Consider the following 18,218-nt stretch of genomic DNA (forward strand, 5'->3'; position numbering starts at 1 on the left):
GAGGCCAGTATTTTTCTAAACTTGACCTGTCAGAAGCTTATCATCAACTTCCTCTTGACCCTGCTTCCCGGCTGTTTCTGGTCCTTAACACGCCTTTCGCCCTCTATCAATACCAACGATTGCCAACGATTGCCATTCGGGGTTGCCAGCGTCCCTGCTCTCTTTCAGCGATTCTTGGAACAATTATTGCTCACTGTCCCTGGGTGTATAAATTACATGGACGACATTGTTGTCACTGGCTCCACCACTGAAGAACATCTTCAGAATCTCCACACACTTTTTCATGTCTTACAGACTGTCGGTCTGAAGTGTAATCTTCAGAAATCAAAATTTTTTCAGGCATCTATCATGTACTTGGGGTTTCAACTCTCTCGGGATGGTATTCATCTGCTTCAGCAAACTGTCGCTGTGATCGATGCCCTTCCTCGCCCTACATCTGTTAAGGAACTGCAGGCCTTCTTGGGGAAAATAGTATACTATCAGAGGTTGTTACCGTCTGCTGCTTCGGTGGCTCAGCCGTTGCATCGCCTGTTGCATAAAAACGTGCCTTTTCACTGGTCCGCGTCATGCAATGCGGCTTTCCAGAAATTGAAGACTATGCTGAAACAAGCCCCATGCCTGGCTACTTATCGACCTGGCCAACATCTTGTTCTTGCCATGGACGCCTCTCAATACGGGGTTGGTGCAGTCCTTGCCCACCGTTTTTCTGACAGTTCTGAACAACCCATTGCTTATGCCTCCAAAACGCTCACAGATGCCCAACGAAAGTATTCTCAAATTGAAAAAGAAGCTTTGGCCGTTATTTATGCTCTACATAAGTTTGGTGTTTTTCTCTATGGATCCAAATTTCATCCTGTTACGGATCACAAACCGCTTGTTTCCTTGTTTATCCATCAACGTCACTTCCCAACAAGGCTGCACACTGCCTCCAGCGTTGGGCTCTTTACTTGTCTCGTTTCAATTATGAGATTCATTTCCGGCTGACGGCTAAACATGCGAATGCTGATGCACTGTCTCGCCTTCCCATGGGTCCTGATCTGGCATTCGATAGGGACCAACTTTTGTGTTTTCACTTGGATGTTGCCAAGCAGCGGGTTGTGGACGGGTTCCCCATCACTGGGGACCAGCTGGCGGCTGCTACGGGTTCTGATCCTACCCTCTCCCGGGTTTTACGCTGTATTCAGAAGAGTTGGCCAGATCGTCCATCCACTAAGGCTTCTGATCCATTGCGGAACTACTACGCTTTGCGTTACCGCCTCACAGCTAGGGATGGTGTTATCCTCCTTTCCAACGACAATGCTTCGCCGCGTGTTGTGGTACCTGCGTCTTTGCGTGCTTCGGTCTTGCGCCTCCTTCACCAAGGGCACTGGGGTGTCTCTCGCACAAAATCTCTGGCGCGCCGTCATGTGTACTGGCCCGGCATCGACTCTGAAATCGCACACATGGTCGCTACCTGCAGCCCTTGTGCGTCACAGGCCGCTGCCCCGAAGTCACCGTGGCCTTCGCCTGAGAAGCCCTGGGAGCGTATTCATGCTGACTTCGTGGGACCTTTTTTAGGCACTTATTGGCTTCTCGTTACTGACGCCTACTTTAACTTTCCTTTGATTGTCCGTTGCACATCGCCTACCACCGTGGCAACCACAAATGCTCTAGCTCGCATTTTCTCTTTGGAAGGCATTCCCTCTACTCTTGTTACTGATAATGTTCTGCAATTTGCCTCTTCCGATTTTGCAGATTTTTGTGCCCGTCACTGCGTCATGCACGTCACAGCCCCTCCGTTCCATCCACAGTCAAACGGTGAGGCTGAATGTCTGGTCCGCACATTTAAGGCTCAGATGAGGAAACTCCTGACTTCTTCTGCTGCTAATGATGCACTTCTCCAATTTCTGGATTCTTACCGTTTCACCCCCATGGGCGACCACAGCTCAGCTGAGCTCTTACATGGCCGACAGCCCTGCATGCTATTTCATCTTCTGCGGCCTTCCACCTCACAGCCGCGGGTGCCTTCGCTTGGCCGGTTCACCGTCAGCGACTTTGTATGGGTACGGGGATATGGCAGGCGGCCAAAATGGAGTCCTGGCCACATCTTACGACACCGTGGCCGACGCCTGTATGAAATCCAGACGGACATGGGTGTTGCAGCGCGTCATTCAGACCAGCTTCGGCCTCGTGTGCCGGCAATGCCTGTTCCAGATGCCACTACACCACCTTTGGCTCTACCTGACGCTCGGGATCCTGGAATCTCTCATTACTCACAACGCAGTCCTCTCACCATCATCTCGGTGCCAGCACAAGAACTGACACCAACAGGAGACGTGCCCATGCAGGAGCCAGATGACCACCATCTGTCGGAACAATTCTACTCACCTCCTTCTCCTACGGACGCAGACACATCACCCATGTCTCCTGTTATAACAACCGGCCTTGCAGCAATGGGCGGACTGGAGCACGGGACCCCAGCAGATGCGACCCCCACGTCTCCTGTCGTTTCTACTCATTATTTATTTATTTTATTTTTTATTTATTTACATGTCAAGTTCCGTAGTACCAAATTGAGGAGTAAATCTCCTAGGTCATGGAACGTGTCAGTACATGAACTTACAACATAAAAGTAATAACAGATAAAAATAAATGTTCATGAACCTGAAAAAAAGTCAGTCCATAAGTTTGAGTAAACACTATCAGCAATACAATAAGAATCAGCTTAATTTTTCAAGGAACTCCTCGATAGAATAGAAGGAGTGACCCATGAGGAAATTCTTCAGTTTCGATTTGAAAGCGCATGGATTACTGCTAAGATTTTTTAATTCGAGTGGCAGCTTATTGAAAATGGATGCAGCAGTATACTGCACACCTTTTTGCACAAGAGTTAAGGAAGTTCAATCCAAATGGAAGTTTGATTTCTGCCGAGTATTAACCGAGTGAAAGCTGCTTATTCTTGGAAATAAACTAATATTGGTAACAAGAAACGACAATAAGGAATATACATATTGAAAGGTCAATGTCAAAATACCCAGACTCGTGAACAGAGGTCGGCAAGATGTTCGTGAACTCACACCACTTATTGCCCGAACCGCCCGTTTCTGAGCCAAAAATAACCTTCTAGAATGGGAAGTCACCCCAAAAACATAATACCATATGACATAAGTGAATGAAAATAAGCAAAGTAGACTAATTTACATGTCGAAGTATCACTAACTTTTAATACCGTTTGAATAGTGAAAATGGCAGTATTAAGTCTTTGAACAAGATTCTGAACGTGGGCTTTCCATGACAGCTTACTGTCTATCTGAACACCTAGAAATTTGAACTATTCAGTTTCACTAAGCATATGGCCGTTCTGTGAGATTAAAACGTCAGGTTTTGTTGAACAGTGTGTTAGAAACTGTAAAAACTGAGTCTTACTGTGATTTAACGTTAGTTTATTTTCTACAAGCCATGAACTGAGGTCATGTACTGCACTACTTGAAACCGAGTCAATGTTGCACGCAACATCCTTTACTACCAAGCTAGTGTCATCAGCAAACAGAAATATTTTAGAGTTACCCATAATACTAGAGAGCATATCATTTATATAAATAAGGAACAGGAGCGGCCCCAACACTGATCCCCGGGGCACCCCCCACTTGACAGTACCCCACTCATATCCCACATCACAGCCATTGTCAACATTGTGAATAATGACCTTTTGCTGCCTGTTGCTAAAGTAAGAGGTGAACCAATTGTGAGCTACTCCCCTTATTCTGTAATGGTCCAACTTCTGGAGCAATATTGTGAGATCAACACAGTCAAATGCCTTTGTTAAATAAAAAATATGCCAAGCGTTCGAAACTTTTTGATTAGCCCATCCAGTACCTCACAAAGAAAAGAGAATATAGCATTTTCAGTTGTCAAACGACTTCTAAAGCTGAACTGTACATTTGATAGCAAATCGTGTGATATAAAAAGAGGAGTATTTCAGGCGTCAATCTCAGAAAGGCATTTGCTAAGAAATTTATATGATTTCCTGTAGAAACTAAATTTTTATTTAGTTCACCAGCAATGCTCAGAAAATGATTGTTAAATACTGTACATATATATGATTTATCAGTAACAGAAATATTATTACTGCGAACTGACTTTATATCATCGACCTTGTGCTGCTGACCAGACACTTCCTTCACAACTGACCATATGGCTTTAATTTTATCCTGTGAATTAGCTATTCTATTTGCATACCACATACTTTTTGCCTTGCTAATAACACCCGCTTTGTTCTACATTATATCCTTATCCCACTAGCCAGCCAACCGGGCTGTCCATTACTGCTAGTACCCCGCTTAGAATGTTCTAATGGAAAGCAACTCTCAAAGAGCATGAGAAATGTGTTATGGAAAGCATTGTATTTATCATCTCTATTATCGGCACTATAAACATCTTGCCACTCTTGTTCCTTGACAAGTTTTAAAAAACTCTCTATTGCTGTTGGATTAACTTTCCTACGTAGTTTGTGATTAAATATGACATTGGTTTGAGTACAAAAACCTTTTAGTGTTAAAATTTGTGCATCATGGTCTGAGAGGCCATTCACCCTTTCACTAACATCATCGGGGACACTTCCGTCCGTACGGGAAGCCTCCTCCTCGAGACTTTACGGCCACCCATATGTATTTCAGTTTAAAATAATTATATCAGTCATTTATTAATGGAAAACTGGAAAATCCCGGATGGAATAATGACAATATTATGAAAAGTATATTTGCTACTCACCATACAGCGGATACGCTGAGTCGCAGATAGGTACAACAAAAAGACAGTCAAACAAAGCTTTTGGTCAAACGGGCCTTCATCATAATACACACACACACACACACACACACACACACACACACGAGCAGCAGTGCATGATGGGAGAAGCAACTGGGTGGCAGGGTAAGGAGAAGGCTGGGGTGAGGAGGTGAAGGAATAGCAGGGCTACCTGTGAAACCAGTCATGTGATCTACAAGCTAAGCTGCAATCACTGTGCTGCAGTCTGTATGGGCATGACAGCCAACAAGCTGTCTATCAGCATGAATGGCCGCTGACAAACTGTGGCCAAAAGACAGCCGGACTGCCCAGTTGCTAAGCTCACTGCCCAACACAATGTTCTTCATTTCAATGACTGCTTCACAGCCTGTGCCATCTGGATCCTTACGACCAACAATAGCTTTTCTGAGTTGTGCAGGTGGGAACTCCGTATGCAATATATCCTTCATTCCCGTAAAACTTCTAACCTCTACCTTCGTTAGTTATTGTCCTTTACCCACCTGACTCTTTCCATATTCCCATTCCAGCACTACACAGCCCTCTTCCACCAACGAAACCCCCTCTATTTAACCTCCCGGTGTGTGTGTGTGTGTGTGTGTGTGTGTGTGTGTGTTCTGATGAAGGCCTGTTTGGCCAAAAGCTTGTTTGACACCCTTTTTGTTGTGTCTATCTGCAACTCAGTATCTCTGCTATATGGTGAGTAGCAATTTCCTTTTCACATCAATCATTAATGTTTAAAGCAATTTCAGTTAGTTTGTAACATGGTATCCCATGTCAAAGTGAAATATAATTATTCATTTAAAATAATCATGTGAACATTAAGGAAAAGGACAGTCTTTCCTATTGTCCAACAGCCTTTTTGCGTGATGTACTTTGTCTGGTCAGATCACATCCAAGGAGAAACCAAAATTTCTCTTGAACCGGTTGGTTGGTTTGTGGGGCTGAAGGGACCAGACTGCAAAGATCATCGGTCCCTTTTTCCACGACCATGAAACACCCACAGGGAATAAAAACAAGTAACGCAGATGACAAGGAATGTCACAGAACAAGAAAAACACAGACAAAGACCAGAAAAAAAGGAATTAAAAGCACACAGAGTTTTACAGTGGTTCACAGGTACCAAGGACTTTCTGCAACAATACTGACTGGAGATCACATTCCGAAAGGCCAATCTCCAGGGCCAGTTCACTGATAGCCTGTTTGGCCAGCCTGTCAACACGTTCATTACCCAGGATGTCAACATGACTCGGGATCCATACAAAAACCACGGAGTGGCTGCAATGGGCTCCTGGATAGCCATCACCAGACGAGACAGAGGAAAACACTGGTCAATAGCTCGTAAACCGTTCAGGGAGTCACTACAGATAATGGACTCACCTGAGCAGGAGCAGATATACTCTACAGCGCGAGAGATGGCTACCAGCTCTGCAGTGAAAACACTGCAGCCATCCAGCAATGAGCGTTGTTCAGATTGATCCCCAAGAGTAAAAGCATAACCAACTCAACCAGCAACCATCGAACCATTGGTGCAAACTACAGCAGAGCCGTGAAATGCGGCAAGGAGGGAAAGAAAGTGTCGGCGGAGGGCCTCAGGAGGGACCATGTCTTTCGGGCCTTGTGCCAAATCCAGCTGAAGGCATGGGCGGGGCACACACCATGGGGGTATATGGATATGGGCCCGGTACAGGGGTGGAAGAGGGAAATACTCAAGCCCAGAGAGAAGAGACTGGACGCGAACCGCAATCACACACCCTGACCGGGGCCGCCATTCTGGAAGATGGAAGACCGAGTTGGGGAACAGGAGATGGTAATTTGGATGCCCAGGCAAGCTACAAACATGTGCAGCATAAGCGGCCGGAACAAGAGATGGTAATTTGGATGCCCGGGCAAGCTACAAACATGTGCAGCATAAGCGGCCAGTCGTCGTCGGCACCGGATCCGCAGTGGAGGGACACCAGCCTCCACAAGTAGGCTGTTTACAGAGCTGGTGTGGAAAGTTCCAGTTGCGAGTTGAATCCCGTAGTGAAGTATGAGGTCAAGCAACCGCAATGCGGAAGGCGATGCCGAACCGTAAGCCAGGCTCCCATAATCGAGACAGGACTGAATCAACACCTGATACAGTCATAGAAGGGTAGACCGACTGGCAGCCCAGCTGGTGTGACTCAAGCAATGAAGAGTGTTAAGATGCCGCCAGCACGTTTGTTTAAGCCGCCGAATATGAGGACCCAAGTCAACCGGGTATCAAAAAGCAAACCCAAAAACCAATGCGTCTCCACCACAGCAAGAGCTTCGCCGTCAAGATAAAGCCGTGGCTCAGGGTGAAAAGTGCAACACCGGCAGAAATGCATGATGCAAGTCTTGGCGACTGAAAACTGGAAGCCGTGCGTTACGGCCCAAGACGGCACCTTGCAGATAGCACCCTGTAGCTGCCGTTCAGCAACTGCAATTCCAGTGGAGCTGTAGTACAGGTAAAAGTCATTTAACATTCAATGAGATGGGTTACGCCTCAGGGTCATCTGCTGCCACCAACCGATTTTCTAAGGAGATGATATCCATTGTGTCTGAGGGTTTGGCGAGAACCTGGTCCTCAGTGGATGCCAGAATCTCCACCTCATCCTCACACCTCATCCTCACACCTCATCCTCACACCTCATCCTCAGATGCAGAGCTTGTAGGTAGCGGCGGGGTGGGTGCCGCCTCAAGTTCCTTGGTCTTAGGGGAATTTTCTCGCTGCTCCTTGAGTTTCTTTGGCTGGGAGGGCTTCACGGATTCAGTCTCTGGGACTGAGGAGGATTGTGAAGCCCTATGACCAGCTGCTTTGGGACACTTCAGCTACTGGAAGATGTCAACTTTGCCACTAACAGAAATCTGGGAAGGGAGGAACCCAAGGAACCCCTTCCGAGTGAGAGGAGCCAAAGAAGTTGGACGCTTCTCCGGCTTAGAATTGGGGACGGACATCCCTGATGGTTGGGGGCGGGGGATTGCTCCCAAAGTAGGTGGTGCAGGAGTAACAGGGAGGGAACTGCCCCCCACTATCAAGGTGTAGTCTTCCGGCACTGAGAGGTGACTAGGGGAGATGGAGCTGATGGGGCTAGAACGCTTGTAGCGGCGGCGTAAGAGGTGGTCATACGAACAGGATGGAAGCGTTCTAACTTCCGCTTAGCCTCAGTGTAGGTCAGTCGGTCCAGGGTCTTATATTCCACGATTTTCCTCTATTTCTGTACAATCTCGCAGTCCAGTGAGCAAGGTGAATGATGCTCTCTGGAGTTGACACAGACGGGAGGCAGGGCACAAGGAGTATTGGGATGTGATGGGTGTCCGCAATCTCGACGTGAGGCTGGAAGTACAGCGGGAAGACATATGGCCGAACTTCCAGCACTTAAAGCACTGCATCAGGGGAGGGAAGTAGGGCTTGATGTCACAGCGGTAGACCATCACCTTGACCTTCTAAGGCAATGGATCACCCTCGAAGGCCAAGATGGAAGACGCCGGTGGCAACCTGAGCATCCCTCGAACCCTGACGAGCGCGTAGGACGAAATGAACACCTCGCCACTCTAAATTGGTGCGCAGCTCTTCATCAGACTGCAAAAGAAGGTCCCTGTGGAATATAATACCGTGAACCATATTTAAGCTCTTGTGGGGCGTGATGTTAACAGAAACATCCCCCAACTTGTGACAAGCGAGTAATGCCCGTGACTGGGCAGAGGATGCTGTTTTTATCACAACTGACCCAGAGCACATTTTGGACAAGCCCTCCACCTCTCCAAACTTGTCCTCTAAATGCTCTACAAAGAACAGACGCTTCATTGTCTTGAAAGACTCCCCATCAGCTCTCGTACATACTAGGTACCGGGGCGAATAAGTTTTGCCGCCATCCTTAGCCTTTCGTTCCTCCCATGGTGTGGCCAGGGAGGGGAATGATTTGGGGTCATACTTCTGCACATTAAATTGAGCCCTGGAATGCTTAGAAACTGCTGGTAGTTGGCCACAAGCAAGTGGTGATGTACCATGCTTCATTGCATGTCATCTGCCCTGTTGCCACCCACTCCGACCAAGGTCCCTCCCCACAGGTGCCACCCAGCCTCAACAAGGGCCACCTGGCAGGATGGCCATCTCCGGGAATCCCCATGCCCAAGGTGATGGGCATCTACTCCACGGCATACATAGGGAGTTAATGGTGCAGGCATCAGCAGAGTGATCCCTGCGCTGTCAGGTGGCTAAAACCAACAGGGTACATAGTTGCCCCACCACAACAGACTGACTACTGTGCTGGACATCAGGTACAAAGAAGTCAATGACATCGTCAGCACAGAAAGTGACACTGCATAGTGCATGGTGGAAAACGCACCCAGGGATGTATCCTCGCCCAAGAGATGGAGAATGAGCAGGACTGCAATGCGACGACGAGAAAGTGGGCTAAAGATCTCAATGCACAATGGACACGATGCACCATGTAAGGCACCCTCCCCCAACTGGCTCGCTCTCCAGAAAAATTTTGAAACATGGAGGTCAAACCCTACAGGGGACCATCACATAAATGCCGAAACGTGTGAGACTCCTTTTAGTCGCCTCTTACGACAGGCAGGAATACCTTGGGCCTATTCTTACCCCTGGACCTGCAGAGGGGTCTCTTGGATCATTTGATAGTACTGGAAAAAATGATATTCTTCAACCAAATCTGGAAAGAGCATATCAAATTCTGTGTGGTTGCATTTGTTTCATTGACAGTACTGGGAACTGTGCCTCCTAAGGCAAAAAAGGCCAACCTTTTTTCTCTCTGTATTCACATAAATACAGTAACGGAAAAACTTTGGTGGAATATAAATAACTTAAAGAGTAAAGGTAATAACTCACCAAATAGTTGAGGCACTCAAGTCATTAATATGCACATAAACATGACTGATAATCTGGATGAGATTTTTACTTTGTAGCAGAGTGTGAGCTGATATGAAACTTCCTGGCAGATTAAAACTGTGAGCCGGACCGACAACCCAATTTGGGACCTACGCCATTTGTGCGCAAGTGCTCTACTAACTGAGCTACCCAACGACAACTCCCAACCTGTCCTCACTGGTTTACTTCCACCAGTACCACATCTCCTACCTTATCAACTTCACAGAAGCTCTCCAGCAAAATTTGCAGGACTAGTGCTCCTAGAAGAAAGAATATTACTGATACATGGATCTCTCCCATGAGTGCTACTCCTGAAAGTTTTGCAGAAGGACTTCTGTGAAGTTTGGAAGGTAGGAGATGAGTTACTGGTGGAAGTAAAGTTGTGATGATGGCTCGTAAGTAGTGCTTGGGTAGCTCAGTTGATAGGACACTTGCCTAAGAAAGGCAAAGGTCCCAAGTTCAGATCTTGATCCAACACAGTTTTAATCTGCCAGGAAATTTCAAGACTGATGATGTTGCTATCTTTGACACATATCCTTTTTCAGAGCTACAGGCAACATTGAAATGCATATAAATTTGTACAGCTACATTGTTCTGGCTGACTACACTGCACCAGCAGTACAACTTGACTGGGTTGAGGGACTGTGTTGAGTGGACTGGCCACGGGCAGAAAATAGGTGGGCAGCAGGAGAGAAGGTTGGGGAAGGGTGCCACATGGCTGGGAGGGGGAGGCACAGTCATCCGGGATAGAATGTGACACAAGTGAGCTCATTCTGGCCGTAAACAGTGAAAGTTGTTGGCAGCACAAAATGACATGAAGGAGTGGATTGGAAGGAGGAGATCACAAAGAGAAAGAGGGACCTTGTGTAGATGAGGGTCTGTGCAGGATGAGTGAAGTTGGAATGGGGCAGGGGTGAGGTGGGTATGAGCCAGTGGCTAACAAACTCTGATGCCAGGTGATGATGTGATTGAAGGATGTGTTGCTATGACAGTTGCCATCTAGGTATTTCAGAGAAGCTAGTGTTGGGGGGGGGGGGGGGGGAAGATTTAAACAATACGAGTCATCAAGCAGCCACTGCATGTTCTGCTCAGTGTGGTTAACTCTGCTCTTCATCAGTTTGGTGGTAGTCATTCATTTGGGTTGAAAACTGGTTGGTATAATATGCCCACACAAAATGCTGCGCAGAAATTACAGCAGAGTCGGTATAAATTACTGCCTTCACAAGAGGCCCTTACTCTGACAAGGTACAATAAGCTTGTGATGGGACACAGTTGGTTCATTTGATCATCCAAAAGCTGGAAACATTCTCAGTCTTTTCTATTTGTCTATTAACAACTTAACACTTCAACTATTCAATGAAATGTTATTTTTAATGCCATAAATTACCTGTATTCATATAACATTATCACACTTTGTGCAAATGTGTATGCAACTGAAATCTGTCTTTGGCATTACACAAGCTGTTCGGAAATATCCCTTACAGACTTCTAGGACCAATAGAGGGAAGTGAATATATAATATTTTGAATAGAAATCCATGTCGGGAAACACACTGTTTCTGTTCTATGATGCTTTCAATTCAGATGTTTAACTCATCCACTTCTGCTAGAGGGATTGAACTAGTTGTGATGGAGTACACCTATTGGATAACAATTTGAAGTGAAACATAACGATGCATCCATTTATCATTTAAGCACGTTTGTTTGCATTAACACATTATGTGTTTACATTATTCCAAAACAATACCGTACGTACAGAACAGTTATAATGTATTACAACAGCTGGTCAATGTGGCTCCCACAAAAGTTGTTACAGACATTGTACCTATGAAGCATGTTCTGGTACACACTCTATTCCACCTGGTGTCTCTTCAATTTCTAGTGCAGCAGTAGTGGATGCATTGCACATCTCAATTGAAACGATCGTAGAATGAAAACAGTACATTTCCAGACATGGGCGCCCATTCATAAAGTCTCTACAAGTCCTAGACATTTGTAATGGGAATTCCTAAACACCCTGTATACTACTGTGATAGAAACAAAAATTCATTTGTATTATAAGATATCAAACAATGTGCACTGTTTGCAGGTATTTCTGAATAAGGGTCATTTTAAAAAATATATCTAAATAAAACAAAGACTTCAGTCGCTATAGGAAGGAGGAAGGAAGATTAAGTATTTAGAAATGGAACACAAGCTAAGGTTGAGAAAGAAAATCATCCGAGGCCTTATCAAAGGAGCAATCGCAAATGGCTGAACAGGAATTTTGCACCACCCAGTCCAATGTGTTACCAGTGCACCAAATCACATCATACAAGTAACTGGATAACAGATGAATTTTTCAGACATGATTTAAATCTGTTGTCTTTTATTTGAGCAATGATCATACAATGGTTCAGCTCACTACTTAAGCAGAGAACCAGTACCAACCTGAGACGTGGGGGCCTGGGTTCCACCCCTGAACACTGCGCTGCTGGCAGCAGCAGCTGCCGCAGCAGCAACAGCAGCTGCTGCAGCCTGTGGTGCAGACCCAGCAGTGGCCACCCCGATGGGGCTGCCAATGCTGGGCAGTGGGCTCGATAAAGATGGCACAGGGCCGAGGGCTCCTGCAGGCATGGGGCACTGTGCAGGGTGTCCTGGCAGCAAGCTCACTCCTGCTGCCACAGTCGGGCTAACAGGACGTTCTTTCAAACTGCAAACAATAGCACATCAAAGTATACACAAAGGAGCTTTCCTAACATAATAATAATTTAAATTATTTTCATTTTAGTAAGGGCCATTGCTGAACATGCAGTATCTCAGTCTGTTAAGAAAGAAAACAAGTGGTTATGGTTACATGCTGCAAACAGTACCAGTTAAAAACGTGGAAAAATGCACACCACCTTATCACAATGCACTTACTTGCTGACACCAGACCATATAATGAACCACTAAAAAAGCATATGAAACAGAAACAGCTTTAACAAAGTCCACGTAAACAAATGTGTAGGTGTATCAAGACTTTATGTTCACATTTGTTCACTAAGTAATGAAACTAAGTAAGCATGCATAAGACTGTGAATGAGCTGCTTCTGTATGAATTTGTGTGAAGATTTGTATCTGACTGGAACATATTGCTTTTAAACAAGTGGAAATAACTGTCACACCACCTTAGATAATGTATAATTTTCTGAGAACAAATTGCCTGCCACAGAAGCTTTTAAATTCATATTTTCCAGTTTTTTGGGTCACTAAGTAATAGTAAATCTTGAAACCAAATTCACGAGTGCAAGCTTCTGTAAAGTAATCTTTAAGAGTTCTTTTGTTTTATTTTTTCCTTCAGCTTTAATCATTTCTATTGAAACACTGTTGTCTTCTGATGCCTTTCCTTCCTTCATAACCCAAATAGCTGTACACATTTCTGAAGAATGACACTGTTTCTACTCATTTGCACATTAAAATAATAATCTTATTTTATTAAATACTACTAGCTAATTTTGAGCTTTACTCGTTCTCAAAATTTGTCTACAAACATAATAACATATGGAACTACATAGAAGTTAATATATAAAAGGATCTAAAAGTGTAATGGATGTAGTGTTTTCTAAGAAACAGTATTATTACTGACGAAATATGTGGACACATCATGCTCCTAAGTTGTATTAAACAAAAGTGCACAGTGAGAGAAACATTGCATCCACTGAAGTTTTAGAGCCTTTTATATTTTGACTTCCACTTAAATCCAGTGTACTATTATGTTAGTAGAAGCACTTGAGAATGCGCAAAACATGAAACAAGCTAGTAGTTCTTAATAAACTACTATTTTAAAACAACAGCCAGATGGAAATGTCATTCTTCAGATTTATCAAGCCTGTGGTGCCCACCTAAGTAATAGTCAATTTACAGATGTTATCTGACATACTAAGAGAATGTCCTTACTTTCAATATTAACTATTTGCATTTATGATTAATCTCTTGAACTATACAAACATTTAAAGGAATCTATCCGTGTACAATTTTGTTTCTTCATATATATTTATACTCCAAAAGCCACTTTACAGGGTGTGGTGGAGGGTAGATTGTATAATGTCACTTCCCCCTTTTCATATTTTGGTTGCAAATTATTTACGGGAAGAACGATTGCTGGTACACCTCTATGTGGGCTTGATTCTCTCAAATTTTAATCTTCATGGTATACACAGGATGGAGCAATATCAATATGTTGGTGGATTCCACTAGGAATGCACGTCCTCATAACAGTGAACCACACTGTGATGCAGAACACCTCTCCTGCAGCGTCTGCCACTGGAGTTGCCTGAGAATCTCCAAAATGCTTTTACATTTACTGACTGATTCTGTGGCATAATGTGCTGCAATTATTTGGACCTTCCTACTTCCTCTATCATTTCTATCTAGTATGGATCCTAGACTGAGGAGCAATAATCAAGTATTGGTCGAACGAGGGTTTTATGAGCTACCTCCTTTGTTGATGGACTACATTTCCTGGGAATTCTTGTGATGAATCTCAGTATGGCATCTGTCTTAATCAAAATTACTTGTATGTGGTTGTTTCACTTCAGATCACTCTGTAAGCTTATTTCTAGATATTTATGGAAGTAGCTACTTCCAGTGATTGTTCTGGTATCATGTAATCTCACAATAATGGCTCTTTCAGTCTTTGTATAGGCAATACTTGACATTTATTTATGTTCAGTGTCAATTGCGAGAGCCTGCACCAAGTGTCGCACCTCTGCAGGTCTTACTGCATTTCACTACAGCTTTTTATGGTCACGCAACAGCACAACACAGAATCCAGTCGTACAGTTGTGTATGATGATCTGTACACTTGTGTTTTGTACATTAGGCAACAATGCGCAACTGTTATCAAATGCCTTCAAGAAGTCAATGAACATAGTAACCACATGGGTGCTTGTATTTACTGCTTTCTGGGTCTCTTGGATGAACAGAGTGAGCTGAGTTCCACATAATCATTGTTTTTGGAACATGGGTTGATTCCTACAGAGAAGATTTTTCAGTCTCCAGAAATATCATAATAAGGAAGCCTAAAACTCATTCCAAAACAGGTCGATGTCAGAAATAGGCCTATAGTTTTGTGAACTGAAATCACTTAGTTCGAGTAGGATGGACATAGAGAAATTATGAGCAAAGTTTAAGCAGATTGTAAATTGTGGTCTGGTGAGTTATGTGCCTAGCAAGTAGATTAAGGACAGAATAGAAGCACCATGATACAATAACAAAATCCGGAAAATGCTGAGGAAGCAGAGCCCGTTACATTCTCAGTTCAAAAGAGAATGCTCGAATGATGACAAGCAAAGATTTGTAGAGATTTGTGCATCTGTGAAAAGATCTATGTGTGAAGCATACAACCATCACCATCATACCTTATGAAGAGATCTGGCAGAGAACCAGAGAAAATTCTGGTCCTATGTAAAATCACTAAGAGGGTCTAAGTCTTTCATGCAGTCTACCTTTGATCAGTCTGGTGTGGCAGCTGAAGATAGCAAAATGAAAGATGAAGTTTCAAATTTAATGTTCAAGAAATCATTCACACAGGAGAGTTGTAGTAACATACCAGCATTTGACCACAGGACAGACTTCCCCATGGATGACACGGTAAGAAGCACCCTGGCGTAGAGAAACAGCTGAAAGATTTGTAATTAAATAAGTCACCAGGTCTGGATGAAACCCCAGTTTGGTTTTACAAAGAGTACTCTACAGCACTGGCCTCGTACCTAGCTTGCATTTCTCACAAATCTCTCGTCCAACGTTAGTAGTGTCCTGCTTGACACAATCACATCGTCTAAATATCTAGGCGTAACGTTGCAAAGCAATAAGAAATGGAACGAGCATGTGAGGAGTGTGGTAGGGACGGTGAATGGCCACTTCAATTTATTGGGAGAATTCTAGAAAAGTGTAGTTCATCTGTAAAGGAGACCGCATATAGGACAGTGGTGCGACCTATTTTTGGATACAGCTTGAGTGTTTGAGATCTGTGCCAGGTCAAATTAAAGGAAGACATCAAAGCAATTCAGAGGTGGGTTGCTAGATTTGAAGCTGACTGCTGAACAATTCTATTGCTAACAACATATATTGTGAGTAAGGAGCATGAAGTTAAGATACGAGAAATTAGGGCTTATACGGAGGCATACAGACAATCGTTTTTTCCCTCATTCTACTTGCAAGTGGAATGGGAAAGGAAATGACTAGCAGTCGTACAGGGTACCCTACACCATGCGCCATATGGTGGCTTGTGGAGCATCTATGTAGATGTAGTTGTAGGTGTGTTCCATGACACTTTTTGAAAAAGGGAATGATCTGTGCTTTTTATCCAATTATTTGGCACATCTCGCTCCTCCACAGACATACGGTAAACTGCTACAAGAAGTGGGGCAAGTTCTTTTGCATACTCTATGTTGAATCACACTAATGTCCCATCATGTCCGAGGCCTTTCCTCTATTGAGTGATTTCAGCTGCTTTTCTTTTCCATGAACATTTATTTCAATAACTGTCATTTTCCTCATTCCTGTAATGATTTAAAGCAGAAGAAAGGGAGAGAAGTACAAAGACTGAGTGTGATGGTGGAATGACGACTGTGTAGTTCTGGACTGGCAACAGAGAAGGAGCTGGATGGGTAAGAAAACTGATTAACAAAGACTGAGGCCAGGAGGGTTACGGGAACATAGGATGTATTGCAGGGAAAATTCCCACCTGCACAATGCAGGAAAGCTGGTGTTGGTGGGAAGGATCCATATGGCACAGGCTGTGAAGCAATCATTGAAATGAAGGATGTCATGTTTGGCAGTGTGTTCAGCAAAAGGGTGGTCCACTTGTTTCTTGGCCACAGTTTGTTGGTGGCCATTCATGCAGACAGACAGCTTGTTGGTTGTCATGCCCACAAAGAATGCAGCACGGTGGTTGCAGCTTAGCTTGTAGATCACATGACTGGTTTCACAGGTAGCCCTGCCTTTAATGGGATAGGTGAAGTTAGTGACCGGACTGGAGCAGGTGGTGGGTGGTAGGAGATGTATGGGATGTATGTATTACAGACCAATATCCCTAACTTCCGTTTGCTGCAGAATCCTTGAACATATTTTCGGTTCAAATATAATAAACTTTCTTGAGACTGAGCAGCTTATGTGCACAAATCAGCATGGTTTTACAAAGCATCGCTTTTGCAAAACTCAGCCTCCCCTTTTCTTGAATAATATACTGAAAACTATGGATGGAGAGCAACAAGCAGATTCCATATTTCTGGAAAGCATTTGACATGGTGTCCCATTGCAGGCTGTTAATGAAGATATGACCACACGGAATGAGTTCACAGATATGTGACTCAAAGACTTCTTAATTAATAGAGCCCAGCATGTTGTCCTTGACAGCGAATGTTCATCAGAGACAAAGGTATTGTCAGGAGCGTCCCAGGGAAGTGTGATAGGACCACTGTTGTTCTCTACATATAGAAATGATTTGAATATAATAGAGGGAAACATTCCACGTGGGAAAAATATATCTAAAAACAAAGATGCTGTAACTTACCAAACGAAAGTGTTGGTATGTTGATAGAGACACTAACAAACACAAACACACACACAAAATTCAAGCTTTTGCAACCCACGGTTGCTTCATCAGGAAAGAGGGAAGGAGAGGGAAAGATGGAAGGATGTGGGTTTTAAGGGAGAGGGTAAGGAGTCATTCCAATCCCGAGAGCGGAAAGACTTACCTTAGGGGGAAAAAAGGACAGGTATACAGTCGCACACACACACATATCCATCCGCATATATACAGACACAAGCAGACACATGTAAAGGCAAAGAGTTTGGGCAGAGATGTCAGTTGAGGTGGAAGTACAGAGGCAAAGATGATGTTGAATGACAGGTGAGGTATGAGCGGCGGCAACTTGAAATTAGCGGAGGTTGAGGCCTGGTGGGTAACGGGAAGAGAGGATATATTGCAGGGCAAGATCCCATCTCCAGAGTTCTGACAGGTTGGTGTAAGTGGGAAGTATCCAGATAACCCGGGCGGTGTAACACTGTGCCAAAATGTGCTGGCCATGCACCAAGGCATGTTTAGCCACAGGGTGATCCTCATTACCAACAAACACTGTCTGCCTGTGTCCATTCATGCGAATGGACAGTTTGTTGCTGGTCATTCACACATAAAAAGCTTCACAGTGTAGGCAGGTCAGTTGGTAAATCACGTGGGTGCTTTCACAAGTGGCTCTGCCTTTGATCGTGTACACCTTCCGGGTTACAGGACTGGAGTAGGTGGTGGTGGGAGGGTGCATGGGATAGGTTTTACACCCGGGGCGGTTACAAGGGTAGGAGCCAGAGGGTAGGGAAGGTGGTTTGGGGATTTCATAAGGAAATGATCCTACTGCCACCAATATACACTGTATGTAAGGACCACGAAGATAAGATATGAGAAATTTGGGCTCATATGAAGGCATACAGCAGTCATTTTTCCCTTGTTCTATTTGCAAGTGGAATAGGAAAGGAAATTGCAAGTGGAATAGGAAAGGAAATGACAAGTAGTAACACCC

At 44.3% G+C, this 18,218-nt stretch overlaps 1 protein-coding gene across 3 annotated transcripts in view; it reads right to left on the reverse strand.

Annotated features, from left to right (window-relative positions):
• LOC126199282 (mediator of RNA polymerase II transcription subunit 25) overlaps positions 1-18,218 on the reverse strand; it is a 194,660-nt gene that overhangs the window by 122,471 nt on the left and 53,971 nt on the right. For all 3 annotated transcript variants that reach the window (XM_049936091.1, XM_049936093.1, XM_049936090.1), the window contains exon 7: positions 12,109-12,370. In XM_049936091.1, the coding sequence (XP_049792048.1) occupies positions 12,109-12,370 (262 nt within the window). The remainder of the gene's footprint in view (positions 1-12,108; positions 12,371-18,218) is intronic.

This window comes from Schistocerca nitens, chromosome 8, assembly GCF_023898315.1.
Source record: "Schistocerca nitens isolate TAMUIC-IGC-003100 chromosome 8, iqSchNite1.1, whole genome shotgun sequence".
NCBI classification, from domain to species: domain Eukaryota; kingdom Metazoa; phylum Arthropoda; class Insecta; order Orthoptera; family Acrididae; genus Schistocerca; species Schistocerca nitens.